Source organism: Cebidichthys violaceus, unplaced genomic scaffold (genome assembly GCF_023349555.1).
Source record: "Cebidichthys violaceus isolate CVI_PGR_0920_01 unplaced genomic scaffold, fCebVio1.0.p SCAF_48, whole genome shotgun sequence".
Lineage (NCBI taxonomy): Eukaryota > Metazoa > Chordata > Actinopteri > Perciformes > Stichaeidae > Cebidichthys > Cebidichthys violaceus.
The window spans coordinates 943,988-956,339 of NW_027176683.1; the positions used below are offsets into that span (position 1 = coordinate 943,988).

The following is a 12,352-nucleotide window of genomic DNA, read 5'->3' on the forward strand; positions in this document are numbered from 1 at the left end:
GTTGAATGCAGTGAAGTCAGTATTTACAGACAGTGTTGAGTTAAATGCAATGAAGTCAGTATTCACAGACTGTGTGAAGTTAAATGCAGTGAAGTCAGTATTTACAGACAGTGTGTTGAGTTGAATGCAGTGAAGTCAGTATTTACAGACTGTGTGAAGTTAAATGCAGTGAAGTCAGTATTTACAGACAGTGTGAGGAGTTGAATGCAGTGAAGTCAGTATTTACAGACTGTGTGAAGTTAAATGCAGTGAAGTCAGTATTTGCAGACAGTGTGAGGAGTTAAATGCAGTGAAGTCAGTATTTACAGACAGTGAGGAGTTAAATGCAGTGAAGTCAGCCTCACTGGTCAGTTTTAACAGCTTGTGTTCTTCTGCTCTGTTTCATGGCTCTATCGTGTAAACGTTATAATAACGTGTACTCTTACATGTTGACATCATTCGGATGTGTTGGTACTTAAAGAAAACAGGAAACCCTGCAGCTCGACCCGGATGTTCTGCTTATGTAACATCATGGAGGAGAAAACCCAGTTCTGGTGCAGTTCGCTACTCCAGCGCTTTGCCCAGTCATGCCCTTTTCAGGGAAAACTAGGAGGGGGGAGGGGCTAGGAGGAGCAGGTCACGTGTGTTGGTGACAGGCCGTAACGCCGCGTGTGATTGGTCGAGCCGCTCCGGGGCCCGGCTCCTCCGATAGGACTGCTCAGGGGCTGACGTCACGTCGATCAGCTGTTGGAGCTCCACAACAACAACAAAAGAAGGAAGGAGCAGTCGGGGAGGAGGAAACGGGACTGAAGGAAACAAGAAAAAGAGAGGAAAGAAAACCGAGCCGAACTCCCGATGGACAGTCCTTAAATCAACGGTTATTTTTTATATATATATATATATATATATATATATATATATATATATATATTTTATTTCTTCTAAGAAGAAACCTGAAGTTTTTCTATTTTTCGAAAAGTAACGCGTCTACCTCAGTCTTTACGGATTTATTTTTTTAAATCCTCGGTTTACATCCTCTCTCTCTCTCTGCCGCAGGTGAGTTCTTTGTGTTCCTCTCGGTGGCCGTTAACGGCTCCGGTGCCTCTTAAACCGGACGCCAGTGCTCTTTACCCAGCACGTTACAGTAGAGACGCTTTCTACTAAAACAAACAAGACGTTTATCAAAAGACGCTACGACGCGTTTTTGAACGTTTACGACGCGTTTTGTATTCCGCTCACTCTGCAGCGCGAGCTGTGAGGTCGGCCGCGCTCGCGCTGCAGAACGTGGTGTTTCCCCTCGAGTAAAACTACTTGGAAGTTCTTTTGTGTGTTTTTTAGAAGTATTTTCTTGATTATGTTGTAGTTTAACACGCAGACTTCGGTTGGTGTAGAGTTTCAGGCTCCTCCCCCTTTTCTCTTTTGTAACAACAGGCCGTCTGCTGCTCCACATTCTCATCTTTTTGGGGTGTTTTTGGCTCACAGACTGGTCGGTGAATCACGTTTGGGCTGAAACAGTTAGCCGATGAGTTTATTACTCCCTCGACGTGATTGCTAATCGATAACCATTTTGATAATTGGTCATTTATTAAGTAAAAACGTCAAACACGCGCTGTTTTCTGCTTTTTTTGAAGGAGGACTGGCTGCTCTTCTCAAGTCTCTTTTAAAATGTTAGTTTCTGACTGTTTGTCGAACAAACTTTGACTCCAGGATTATCTTACACTGTTTTCTGTTGTTTATAAAGCAAAACAAATCGATTATATACACAGATAATGAGAAAGTGAAGTATTAAAATGAGAATAAGCGTTAGTTTACAGACCTCTTTCTGCAGAATATTCAACATCTAGTCACTTTATTTCCACACATTCGATGAATTTACTGCTTATCCCTGTTTTATATCATTGTACGTTCATTATTAGTGAGAATTAAGTGTTTACAATCCCACAAATAACTGTAAATACATTATAGTGTGTTATGGTGGCGTGATACAGGATTCCTTCATGTATTCCGGACACTCTATAAACTTTATGTATCATTAAATAGCTGATCGTGCAGTTAATCTTTACCGCTGCTGCCCAAATAACCTGTAAAGTGTAAAAACACGAGCGCAGCCTCTTATTATAATAATGAACTCTCATATTTCTCTGTTTCTGCCTCATCAAACAGCCATGAAACCTCTCGTTTAGCCTGCAGCCTGCATACTGTATTCACATCAGGTTTCATTAAGCGTCTATGTTTTCTCTTGAATAGGTCATGATGTAATAAGAAGCATTTATTGCGGTGTCGTTCACTAGAAAGCCTCAGCTATGACTCAGTGACCCCGTTGACTGACATTAATCTCCTGTAGAAACACACCCAGAGGAGCTTTCCTTTGTGCTCCGAGATTATTACCACGGCCTGACTTCATATGGAGGTTATTCCACCCGATGAGGAGGAGGAGGAGGAGGTTATTTGGTCCTTCACTTAAAACCTTTCTGTCTCTCCGTGTTTACAGAGGCGGAGTTTCGGCTTTTGTTCTGCAGGAAAAAAAAGAGGCTTTTGTGTTTTTCTCCTTTTCTTTCGCCGTGTAATGAATAAGACAACTGAGAAATACGAGCTGGTACGCGAGTGTTTGAACGCATCACCGCCGTCAACACGCGTTCTCTTCCGCATCTAGGGTGCGTTCAGGTGCTGGTGGGGGAAAACACGGAGTTTGTGTTTCACTGAAATAGTTTACGCATAAGGCAGCTAATGAGGCGTTCATGCTAGTTTACAAAAACCTGTTCATGTCAGCGTCCTGGTTTAAAACACTTTTTGACACATTTTGTCCTTTTTGTCCCCATACAACAACTTGAATGCATTTTCTTTTACACATGTATGTATTATAAATATTATAAACAACAGAAAAGACAGAATAAATTCAACAGTTTGCCAATTTTGCACACATGACAATAAAATGATAAAAGTATAATAAAATAGATTTAAAAGCTATAATAATGGAAACAACAGTAAAATCGTGAAATAAAATCATCTACATGTAATAATAAATATAATATAATAACAACATAAATAAAATAAAATGTGCTAAATAAATCAACAATAAAGTAGAATACAATTTTGAACTTAAATACAATAAAATAATGTAATAACATTCTTCACATCAAACTATCACGGTAGTTTTCCACCCTGAGTCACGTCTGTCTGCTTCCACCAATCAGAGCTCAGTATGTCGCCTCAGAGGCAAAACACAGGGCAGAGCCGTCCACAGGAGGACACCGGCCTCTTGGCTGTAGTCCAGTGATACTGTGCCAAAGGAAGCCTCCTCCTCCCTCACTCCCTCACTCCCTCCTCCCTTCATACAGCAGCTGCGACGCCGATCACTTCTTATTCCGTCCACTAATGCGTTCCTCTCCATGAAAGACTGTTCTGAGAGCAGCAGACCGGCTGCCGGCCAGCTGTGTGTCTCTTTATCTACTGTTGAATAAAACACCGCTCGCCTCCGTCAGCTCAGTAACTGAAGAAAGTGCAGCTGCTGCCTCAGAGACGCTCATGACTTTAGTGGCTTTTATAACTTTCTTTTTTACATTCTCAAATACACTGAGGCGCTTTCAGTAGCAGGCGATGATTAGAAATACATATTCTAATGTTTTATGAGGTTTGTTTACATCCAACTGTTCTCAGTTATCATACATCATGGTCTACATATTAAATTATGGTTTTAATGCTACAATATATATATATATATATATATATATATATATATATATATATTATAATGGCCCATAACTTACTGGATTAATACGTAATAATATAAATGTCCCATCAACTTCTGCTCTGTTGAGGTCTAAATATATCTTTTTTTAAAATAGATCTGGACTAAAATGGCCGACATTCAGTGAAACAAAGGAACACGTCGACGGGCATCAGAGCGGCACTAAGCGTTCACAGTATTTACAGTATATCTCTGTGAGGGTCAGTAACTCGATAATTACTGGCTGACATTCTCGTCTTTCCAAACCACCGTCTGACCCACATTCTATTTTATAACTCCTCATACACTCCAAGACTCCTCCCCCTAAATATCACTGTAAACATTTTAACACTGAGTCGGTTACAGACAGACTCAGTTACAGACAGACTCAGTTACAGACTCGTTTAGAGACCAGCTGGTGAACAAAGTGGAGCATTTAGCAGCTAAAGAGACAGATTTGTGGTGGAGGAGACCAAAAACGGAGCTAAAAGAGAGAATATTGGACGTAAACGTCTGTAACCGCTGGATGTTACTGCCGTTAACTGACCTGTTTTATATCAGACGACTAAAGGTTGCAATCCTTTGTGTTGAAACACAGACTTTATTTCATTCCTCTAACCAGAAACACGTTCAATAAACTTTAACTTCAAGACGAGGAGACAGGAAGTGTAAAATGCTGACTCATTATTGGGTTGTAGGACTCATTCCTGCAGCACTTCGCCCAAGATGTTTGATGCATTCACAGAGCATCTGATAATTGTTCAGACTTAGTTGAACAAGTGCGTATCTCTATTTATTCATTTATTTTTAGGGTTTTAGGACCGAGGTCTGCAGCTCTCTGTTCGAGTCTCGAATGTGAGACGTTCGGCGTTGGAAAGACGAAAGTGTTCCACGTTTCATCCTCACACTTGGAGTCACTCTCTCTTCTCTTTTCTCCTCTCAGGGCTCGTTTTGTACTTTTGCACTCTGCCCGACGTTGAGCGATGTCCAGCCACAGATGATCCATGACCACACCTCTGTTCACGCACTTTAGCACCTCTCCGGAGCGTTCCCCGAGCCGCGAACCCCGCAGCTGATGACCAAAGCGAGCGACGCCACGCCTCCCCGCCGTCGCCCCGAGCAACGCGCCTCCTCCTCCTCCTCCTCCTCCCCCCCCAGCAGCCCCTCCTCCCTTGGCCTCGCGCCCCCGCAGGACGTCCCGGGATGTTCCAGAGGTTCACCAGCGCTCTGTTCGGGGACGGCGCCGAGGAGCTGAGTCAACGCGGCGGGAACGGAGACGGCAAGGAGGAAGAGGAGGATGAAGAAGACTGGATCCTGGTCAACTACCTGGGTAAGAAGACAACGCTTCACGTGTTAAAGCTGCATTCTCTCTAGTGTCCACCAGGGGGCGACTCCTCTGGTTGTATAGAAGTCTAGTCTAAAATGACTCTACTTCTCTCTTGATTTATTCCCTCAGTAAACATTGTAAACATGAGTTTATGGTCTCAATCTCTAGTTTACAGTCTTCTTCAATACAGCATGATGTTCATTTAGTACATTATGCTCCATTTAGAGTCACACAGACCATAAAGCAGGGGATGCTTTAGGGGCGGGGCTACACGCTGATTGACATGTTGTTTAGCCGTCAATCACCTGTCTCGTCTTACAACCGTAACTCTCTCACAGTGTTTCCTCTTCATGAAAAGTTAATTGTAACAATTTAGTCCTATAAATGTCTTATTCAGCGTTCGGTTGCACTTAGCTCCACCCTCTTGTGTCACTTCTGGTTGCAAAAAAAACCAAGATGGCGACGACCAAAACGTTGAACTAGAGTCTTCAAAACGTCAGTCCACGAACTGCCGCGTGACGTCACCACGACCACTTCCAAACAAACTCTGTTTAAAACCAGTTAAATCTGGAGAAATTTTGTTTAAATGAAGAGCTTTTATTTTACACTTATATTAAAAACCCACCCGCAGATGAAGTCCACAACATCAGTCGAAAGCTCTGACGAGACAGTCCTGACTCAACGTCTGCTTTAGAGGGTTTATTTCCAAACTAACGGAGCAAAAAGAGAAAATAATCCAACATTCAGAATGACAGATACAGTTTAACTTTAGACTGTTTTTAATGGCAGGTCGAAGTTTCCTGGCACACACACACACACACACACACACACACACACACTGTACACAGAAACATGACACACTGCAGAGACTCGGGGTGGAGCTCAGCTTTGTTTGGCCCACCGTTCACCCTCCGCCGGTCTTGAACCTTCTTGACCCGTCTCAGATTCCACAGCTGTGTGAATACTTTAAACGGGGGGGGGGGCATGCAGACGCTGACTCGGTCCAGTCTGGGGGCCGTCGTTCAGTTGACGGTCGACCTGTAAACACGCCAAACAAAAGCGCGGAGAGAACCGGAGGAGGTATAAATAGCGGCCGGCGGAGCTGTGGTCCAGAGACATGTACGGGCACGGAGCGGCCGCCAGCATTCATCCTAAATACACTCACCTGGACCCATCGTAGAGGTCTAGACCGTTCATGGAGTCCAGCTGAGCTCGGCACAAAGACTAACCAGAGCTCAGCGGTTCCTCAGATGGTTTGATGAAGAGTTTATTAGGTTTAATAGATCTGATGTGAGGAAAACACCCAAATAACACAGATCTGGTTCAAAGTAAACCGATGGTTGAAAGACGTTTAATGTTCTTTAGTTAAAGGTTTAGTTCACCATTACATAATGCCTCATTTGCATATTTTAACATAACGTTCCCCTCTGCAATGACTAATATAAAAGTACAACAGTACAGTTACTTAGAGTATTGTAGTTTAATGCAACATTGTGTTTTAGCTGCAAAAAAACCCATCATGTACTTAATATATATATAGATTTATCCTCTTGTTCTTTGTTGTGATAGTTTGTTTTAAATCATTGTTTCAGTTCTTGTGTGGATGATTACTGACATTAAAAACTCTCAAAGATATTTAAATACTTTGTGTGTGTGTGTGTGTGTGTGTGTGTGTGTGTGTGTGTGTGTGTGTGTGTGTGTGTGTGTGTGTGTGTGTGTGTGTGTGTGTGTGAGAGGTCAGCCGGTTCGTTTATAATCCACTCTGACCTCGTTACCCCGACGCACACAGAGCTCCTCTGCTGCTGGAGAAATATCCAAACTGCTTGTTTAAGAACATAAATCCCTTCAGAAGACTGAAGTCGAGTCTCTCAGACCTCCTGTCTTCTTAATTTAACAAATCCTACCTATAAACTCGTCACGTCTGTATCTTTGTGTTATTATTTTTATATTATATCACCATTAAAACAGACTTCAACCTCCCAGTTCTTCAGAGCTTCATGTGTTAAACTTGCATTCTCTCTAGTGTCCACCAGGGGGCGACTCCTCTGGTTGTATAGAAGTCTAGTCTAAAATGACTCTACTTCTCTCTTGATTTATTCCCTCAGTAAACATTGTAAACATGAGTTTATGGTCTCAATCTCTAGTTTACAGTCTTCTTCAATACAGCATGATGTTCATTTAGTACATTATGCTCCATTTAGAGTCAAACAGACCATAAAGCAGGGGATGCTTTAGGGGCGGGGCTACACAGTGATTGACAGGTCTCAATAGTTATATTTCGTTGTTCACGTTATTCCCCATAAAGACCTAAAACCCTCCGTGTCCTGCAGGAGATCTGCTGACTCAGCACTCAGGCCTGTTGTGTGTAAACAAGGATTCCTCTGGGGGGGGGGGGGGGGGGACATGTTGAATGCATCCTGCAGACGGTGAAAACACACACAGTCATTCTGTCACCGGCTGCAGGAGAGTCAGCCCTTAAACAGAAGTGAGGTCCAGAGGGAGGCGTCTGTTATTTCTAGTCTCCAGCTGGAGCTCCTGGTCCCTTCATGACTCAGAGGATGTGTTGGATCCGAAGAACGGCCGACGGTCACATTTTGACTTTTAACATTTCACTACTGCAAACATTGTTTTTATGGCTCTTTATACCGCTTATTTATGAGTGAAAGAAGAATGTTGAACCTGGTTTTATCAAATGTTCAGATTTAAGTTTTGGAAATGTAGGAAAATGATATTCATTATTTGCATATTTAAAAAAAAAACAACAACTTAAAAAACTTTAAATTTGTCTTTATGGATTTTTACCAAAATCTCTTCTCATCAGGACATTTAAAAGTGTAATAATAAACGTATTAAATGGAGACAGGGTCACGTGATGCTGAGTCGTCAGAAAATCCTTGTTTACGTCTGACAGCTGCTGCTCAGACAGGCCACAGCGCCCCCTGCTGGTCTACTTCGGGTATTACACTGCCAGTGAAACCACAGACTGTTTAAATACAGGCTCGGTTCGGGTTAATCCTAACCCAAACTAAACCTATTCTAGATTCATACATGAGATATTAGAGCCGCTAGTGATCCAGATTTGAGACTCTTAAAAACTCTTTTATTGGCTTTTTCTTTTTCATGCACTGATTAATTTAGACGTTTTGATCTGTTTTTCTTCCATAACTCGTCTTCTTCCAGACTAGAGGAAAGACAACATTCATATTATTACTAAATTCACCAAAAGTTACAATTACATAATGCCTCATGACTGGATCACATGACTGATTCCAGCTGTTTGTGTCTCTGCAGCTGAAGCCCGCTCCGGTCAGCGTGACGGCCTCTCTGGATCCACAGCTGGTCCTGAGGAGGAGGAGGAGGAGGAGGAAGAGGAGGACCTGGTGATGATCCCCTCCCCCATGGCCAGCCCCCCGATCCGCTACGCCTCCTGCACCTCCCTCAACTCCACGGCCGACACCGACCCGGACGGCGGCGCAGAGGAGGACGAGGACGAGGAGGAAGAGGAGCAGGAGGAGAACGGGTTCCTCCGTCTGGACGCCTCCTCCCTGGAGGAGAGCTGGTTCGTCACGCCGCCGCCGTGCTTCACGGGCCGCGGCGTCCAGCCCATCCTCCTGGAGGCCAGTCCTCTGGAGAACCTGCTGATCGAGCACCCCAGCATGTCGGTGTACGCCCACCGCAGCCCCCCCAGGATCAGCCTGGACCCCCTGCCGCGCTCCCTCGACCTGGAGCTCGGCTTGTTGCCTGAAAACGTGCCCGTCGCCATGACGCCCTCCACCGGGAAAGAGAAGGGACGACGCACGCTGGACGGCCCTCGACACAGGTAACGTCCTGAGGAACCTCTTCACTTTAAGGTCACTGTGAGGAACTTTAAACTGGTCCTGAACCAGTCTCAGTGTAGTCCTGGTCCTCTATATGAACCAGTCTCAGTGTAGTCCTGATCCTCTGTATGAACCAGTCTCAGTGTAGTCCTGGTCCTCTATATGAACCAGTCTCAGTGTAGTCCTGATCCTCTGTATGAACCAGTCTCAGTGTAGTCCTGGTCCTCTATATGAACCAGTCTCAGTGTAGTCCTGGTCCTCTATATTAACCAGTCTCAGTGTAGTCCTGATCCTCTGTATGAACCAGTCTCAGTGTAGTCCTGGTCCTCTATATGAACCAGTCTCAGTGTAGTCCTGATCCTCTATATGAACCAGTCTCAGTGTAGTCCTGATCCTCTATGTGAACCAGTCTCACTGTAGTCCTGGTCCTCTATATGAACCAGTCTCAGTGTAGTCCTGGTCCTCTATATGAACCAGTCTCAGTGTAGTCCTGGTCCTCTATCAGACCTCCATCAGCACAGAGACCATCAGAGAGAAGATGGTCTGTTTCTATAGAGTTATTCTTAATGATGTCATCGGAGCCACCGGGTCGGATTCTGGTGAAACCAGATGAACTCATGCAGGTTCACCAGAACCTCCTTCAGCTCAGACTCCAGCAGAGACCTGGTCCACCGTGGACAAGACCCAGATCCACCAGCAGAGACCGGTCCACCGTGGACGGACCCAGATCCTCCAGCAGAGACCGGTCCACCGTGGACAGACCCAGATCCGGAGCTCCAGAGGGGAGGAGGAGAGCTCAGCTCCCGGCAGCAGCAGCAGCGTCTCCTCCTCCTCCTCCTCCTCCTCCTCCTCCTCCTCCTCCAGGACCAGAGCTTCTCCTCTCTGCTGGAGACCCAGGACGTATTGCTGGACCCTCTGGAGGGAAGGGAGGCACGGGAGAACCAGAACCAGGACTGAGAGGGTCAGACTGTCAGACCCTGCTGCAGTAGAATGAGAGGTTTTCTAGAGGGACTCTGGTGCTCAGAGACACTACAGCTTTAGTCCACAGGGACCAACAGAACCAAAGAAGTTCCTCACAGTAACTTTTAATATTTGAGAGTTAATAATGAAGTACACTCGGCTTCATCTAACACCGCTCTCCTTCTGTCTCTGCCCCCCCCCCCCCCGCCCTGCAGGCAGGAGGTGGCGGTGGTCCCGCGGCGCTCCAGCCTCCACTCGGCGTGCTACGCCGCGGCGCTCTCCGCCCGCGCCGGCCTCCTGCAGCAGCGGGACGGCAACGCCGGCCAACGCAACCAACCGCTGACCCGCAACGCGCTGCGACGCCTCAACCTGCTGCGGCCCCCGAAGACCAGCACCTCGCACCTCCACCAGCCGAGCCAGAGACACCTCAACTTCTGATGGGCGTCATCATCATCATCATCATCATCATCATCATCATCATCATCATCAACCTCCGTCCTTCAAGCAGGATGGGAGACTAACCCTGCCACCTCTGATTCTTTTCTAATCAAGAACTCAACACCAGCAACGTGTCATCAGCCACACCCCCAATCTGAAATCTGATTGGACGGTGAAATGGCTTTTGTTTTCATTTGTCATTTTTCATGTGGCCAGTGGGTGAGAAGTTTCCCCTCCTCCTCCTCCTCCTCCTCCTCTTCATCATCCATCCATTCTCCTTCATCTTGATGTTGAGGAGAAGATAAAGGTCTCTGCCCCCCCCCCCCCCCCCCAACCCATCTCTTCTTCTTCTTCACGGACAACTTAATGAGTAGAATCAATGCTGTAGGTCACTTTACTCAGTGGCAGGTTCACCGAGCGTGGCAGGACGCTCAGGTGATGTCACGGTGATGTCACAGTGATGTCACGGTGGTGTCACGGTGGCAACTTCACGGTTACACATTTTTAGGAGACATTTTTCAGAACCTTTTCGAAATCACGTGAACGGTGCAGCGGCACAATGTTGCCGTTTAATCAGTGCAGTGGAAGTTGCCCCACAAAAAAAAGTAAAAAGTTGCCGGTAGTGACGTCGTGCTCGTCGCCGTGCGGCAGGAAAGTTGTGACGCAATGAGTCAGAAAGCAAAAATCCCCTCAAACAGTCTGTTATGTTGCTTTGTTCTACTTTTTTACAGCGAGTTCCTACGTTTCCCAGAATGCCACGGGAGAAAAGGTCAATTAAAGGGACGACGTCATAGTCAATGTACAACTTTTAATTATAACAGAAAGTCTGTTTGAGAGTTTGAAAGACGTCGCTCTTTAGCCGACAGGGAGGCTCTGATGAAAACAAACGGTCACGTTGCATTGTGGGAAACGTAGGCTCTAGTGCTTTGGGAGTTTCACGCCCATAGATTGTGACTTTAAGACGTCGCGGCCTCTGAAGATGTCGGCCGTTATCAGTCCTCCAACTGGATGGAAGTTGGACGCTGCATCGTCGTTGAGCTTCTTCAAATATTCGACATAGAAACCTTTTGTTTTCAGGGTCCGTTTGCGCTTAAACGCAAAAGTTTTGTGACATTTTGGCGTGAACATGCTGCACTCAGAGGAAACGGAGTGTGTAGGAACCGACAGTTTCATGAATCACTTCATGCTCTGTTAGATAACAGTTAATCAAATTGAAAGCTGCTGTTCTGAGGGGATTTTTCAGCCTTTAAAGTTCATAAAGTCAGAGATCTCGTCTCAGCGTCTCTGCTCGTGTGGATGAACCTGCCTCTGACTTTGTAATTCAGTACTTTTCACAATATTTTTTTGAAAATTAAAAAAAGTAAAAAAATACTGGGTTAAATATCACTAAACGCCTTGTTTTAACGGTAGCTTTGAGATGAATAGAAATGTACAAACAAAAAAAATGTATTTAAAAAAAAAAAACTGAAAAAAAACTTCCAAAATATTTTTTTGAAAAGAAAAAAACAAATTACATATCAGTATGAAGTCGGTATATATGCGTCTATTTCTTGCTTCAGTATGTTTGATCATGTTAGTGTGCAATCTGTTGCATGGTTGTAGAGTTGTGTTTGTGTGACGATGGTGGGAGAAAAACGGAAAATGGAAAAAGAGTTTTTATTGTTTTTATTGTTGTTATTATTTAGTTTCTTAAATGAATCTGCAGTCTACTTCTCAGGGTCACAACCAATCACCTTCACTCTCTAGGAAAATGCAGATGTACTTGACGGCTGACGATTCGTGTTTGCGTGTTTCGGTCTTTTTTTCTTTTCCCGCTCCGTCCCGGCGAGCGTTCTCTCGTTTAACGAAACAAAAAGATGTTTGAGAGAAAATCCATTTGAGTTTTTTGTGTTTGTTGTGAAAGAATTCACTCGTTGACGCTTTCAGTCGACCGTTGGAGATGTTTGTATTTTACATAACTTTGTTTTTCAAATGTACTTTATTGCTTTTTAACTATTCTATTTTTCCATGTTAACTTAGTTACATTTTGCTAAACTGTTAAAAATATTTAAACCAAAAAAGTAGCAATGATCTTTTAATCTTTTCACGAGTTTGTAATGGTTT

General features: G+C 44.6%; 1 protein-coding gene across 1 annotated transcript in view; it reads left to right on the top strand.

The window, feature by feature from the left end:
- Positions 1-756: 756 nt before the first annotated feature.
- The window catches only part of tp53inp1 (tumor protein p53 inducible nuclear protein 1), a 13,361-nt gene continuing 1,765 nt past the window's right edge, over positions 757-12,352 (top strand). The window contains exons 1-4 of the mRNA XM_068729913.1: positions 757-1,035; positions 4,650-5,036; positions 8,325-8,853; positions 10,027-12,352. The exon at positions 10,027-12,352 is cut by the window's right edge and continues 1,765 nt beyond it. Of these exons, the coding sequence (XP_068586014.1) occupies positions 4,910-5,036; positions 8,325-8,853; positions 10,027-10,249 (879 nt within the window). The 5' untranslated portion in view covers positions 757-1,035; positions 4,650-4,909 and the 3' untranslated portion in view covers positions 10,250-12,352. The remainder of the gene's footprint in view (positions 1,036-4,649; positions 5,037-8,324; positions 8,854-10,026) is intronic.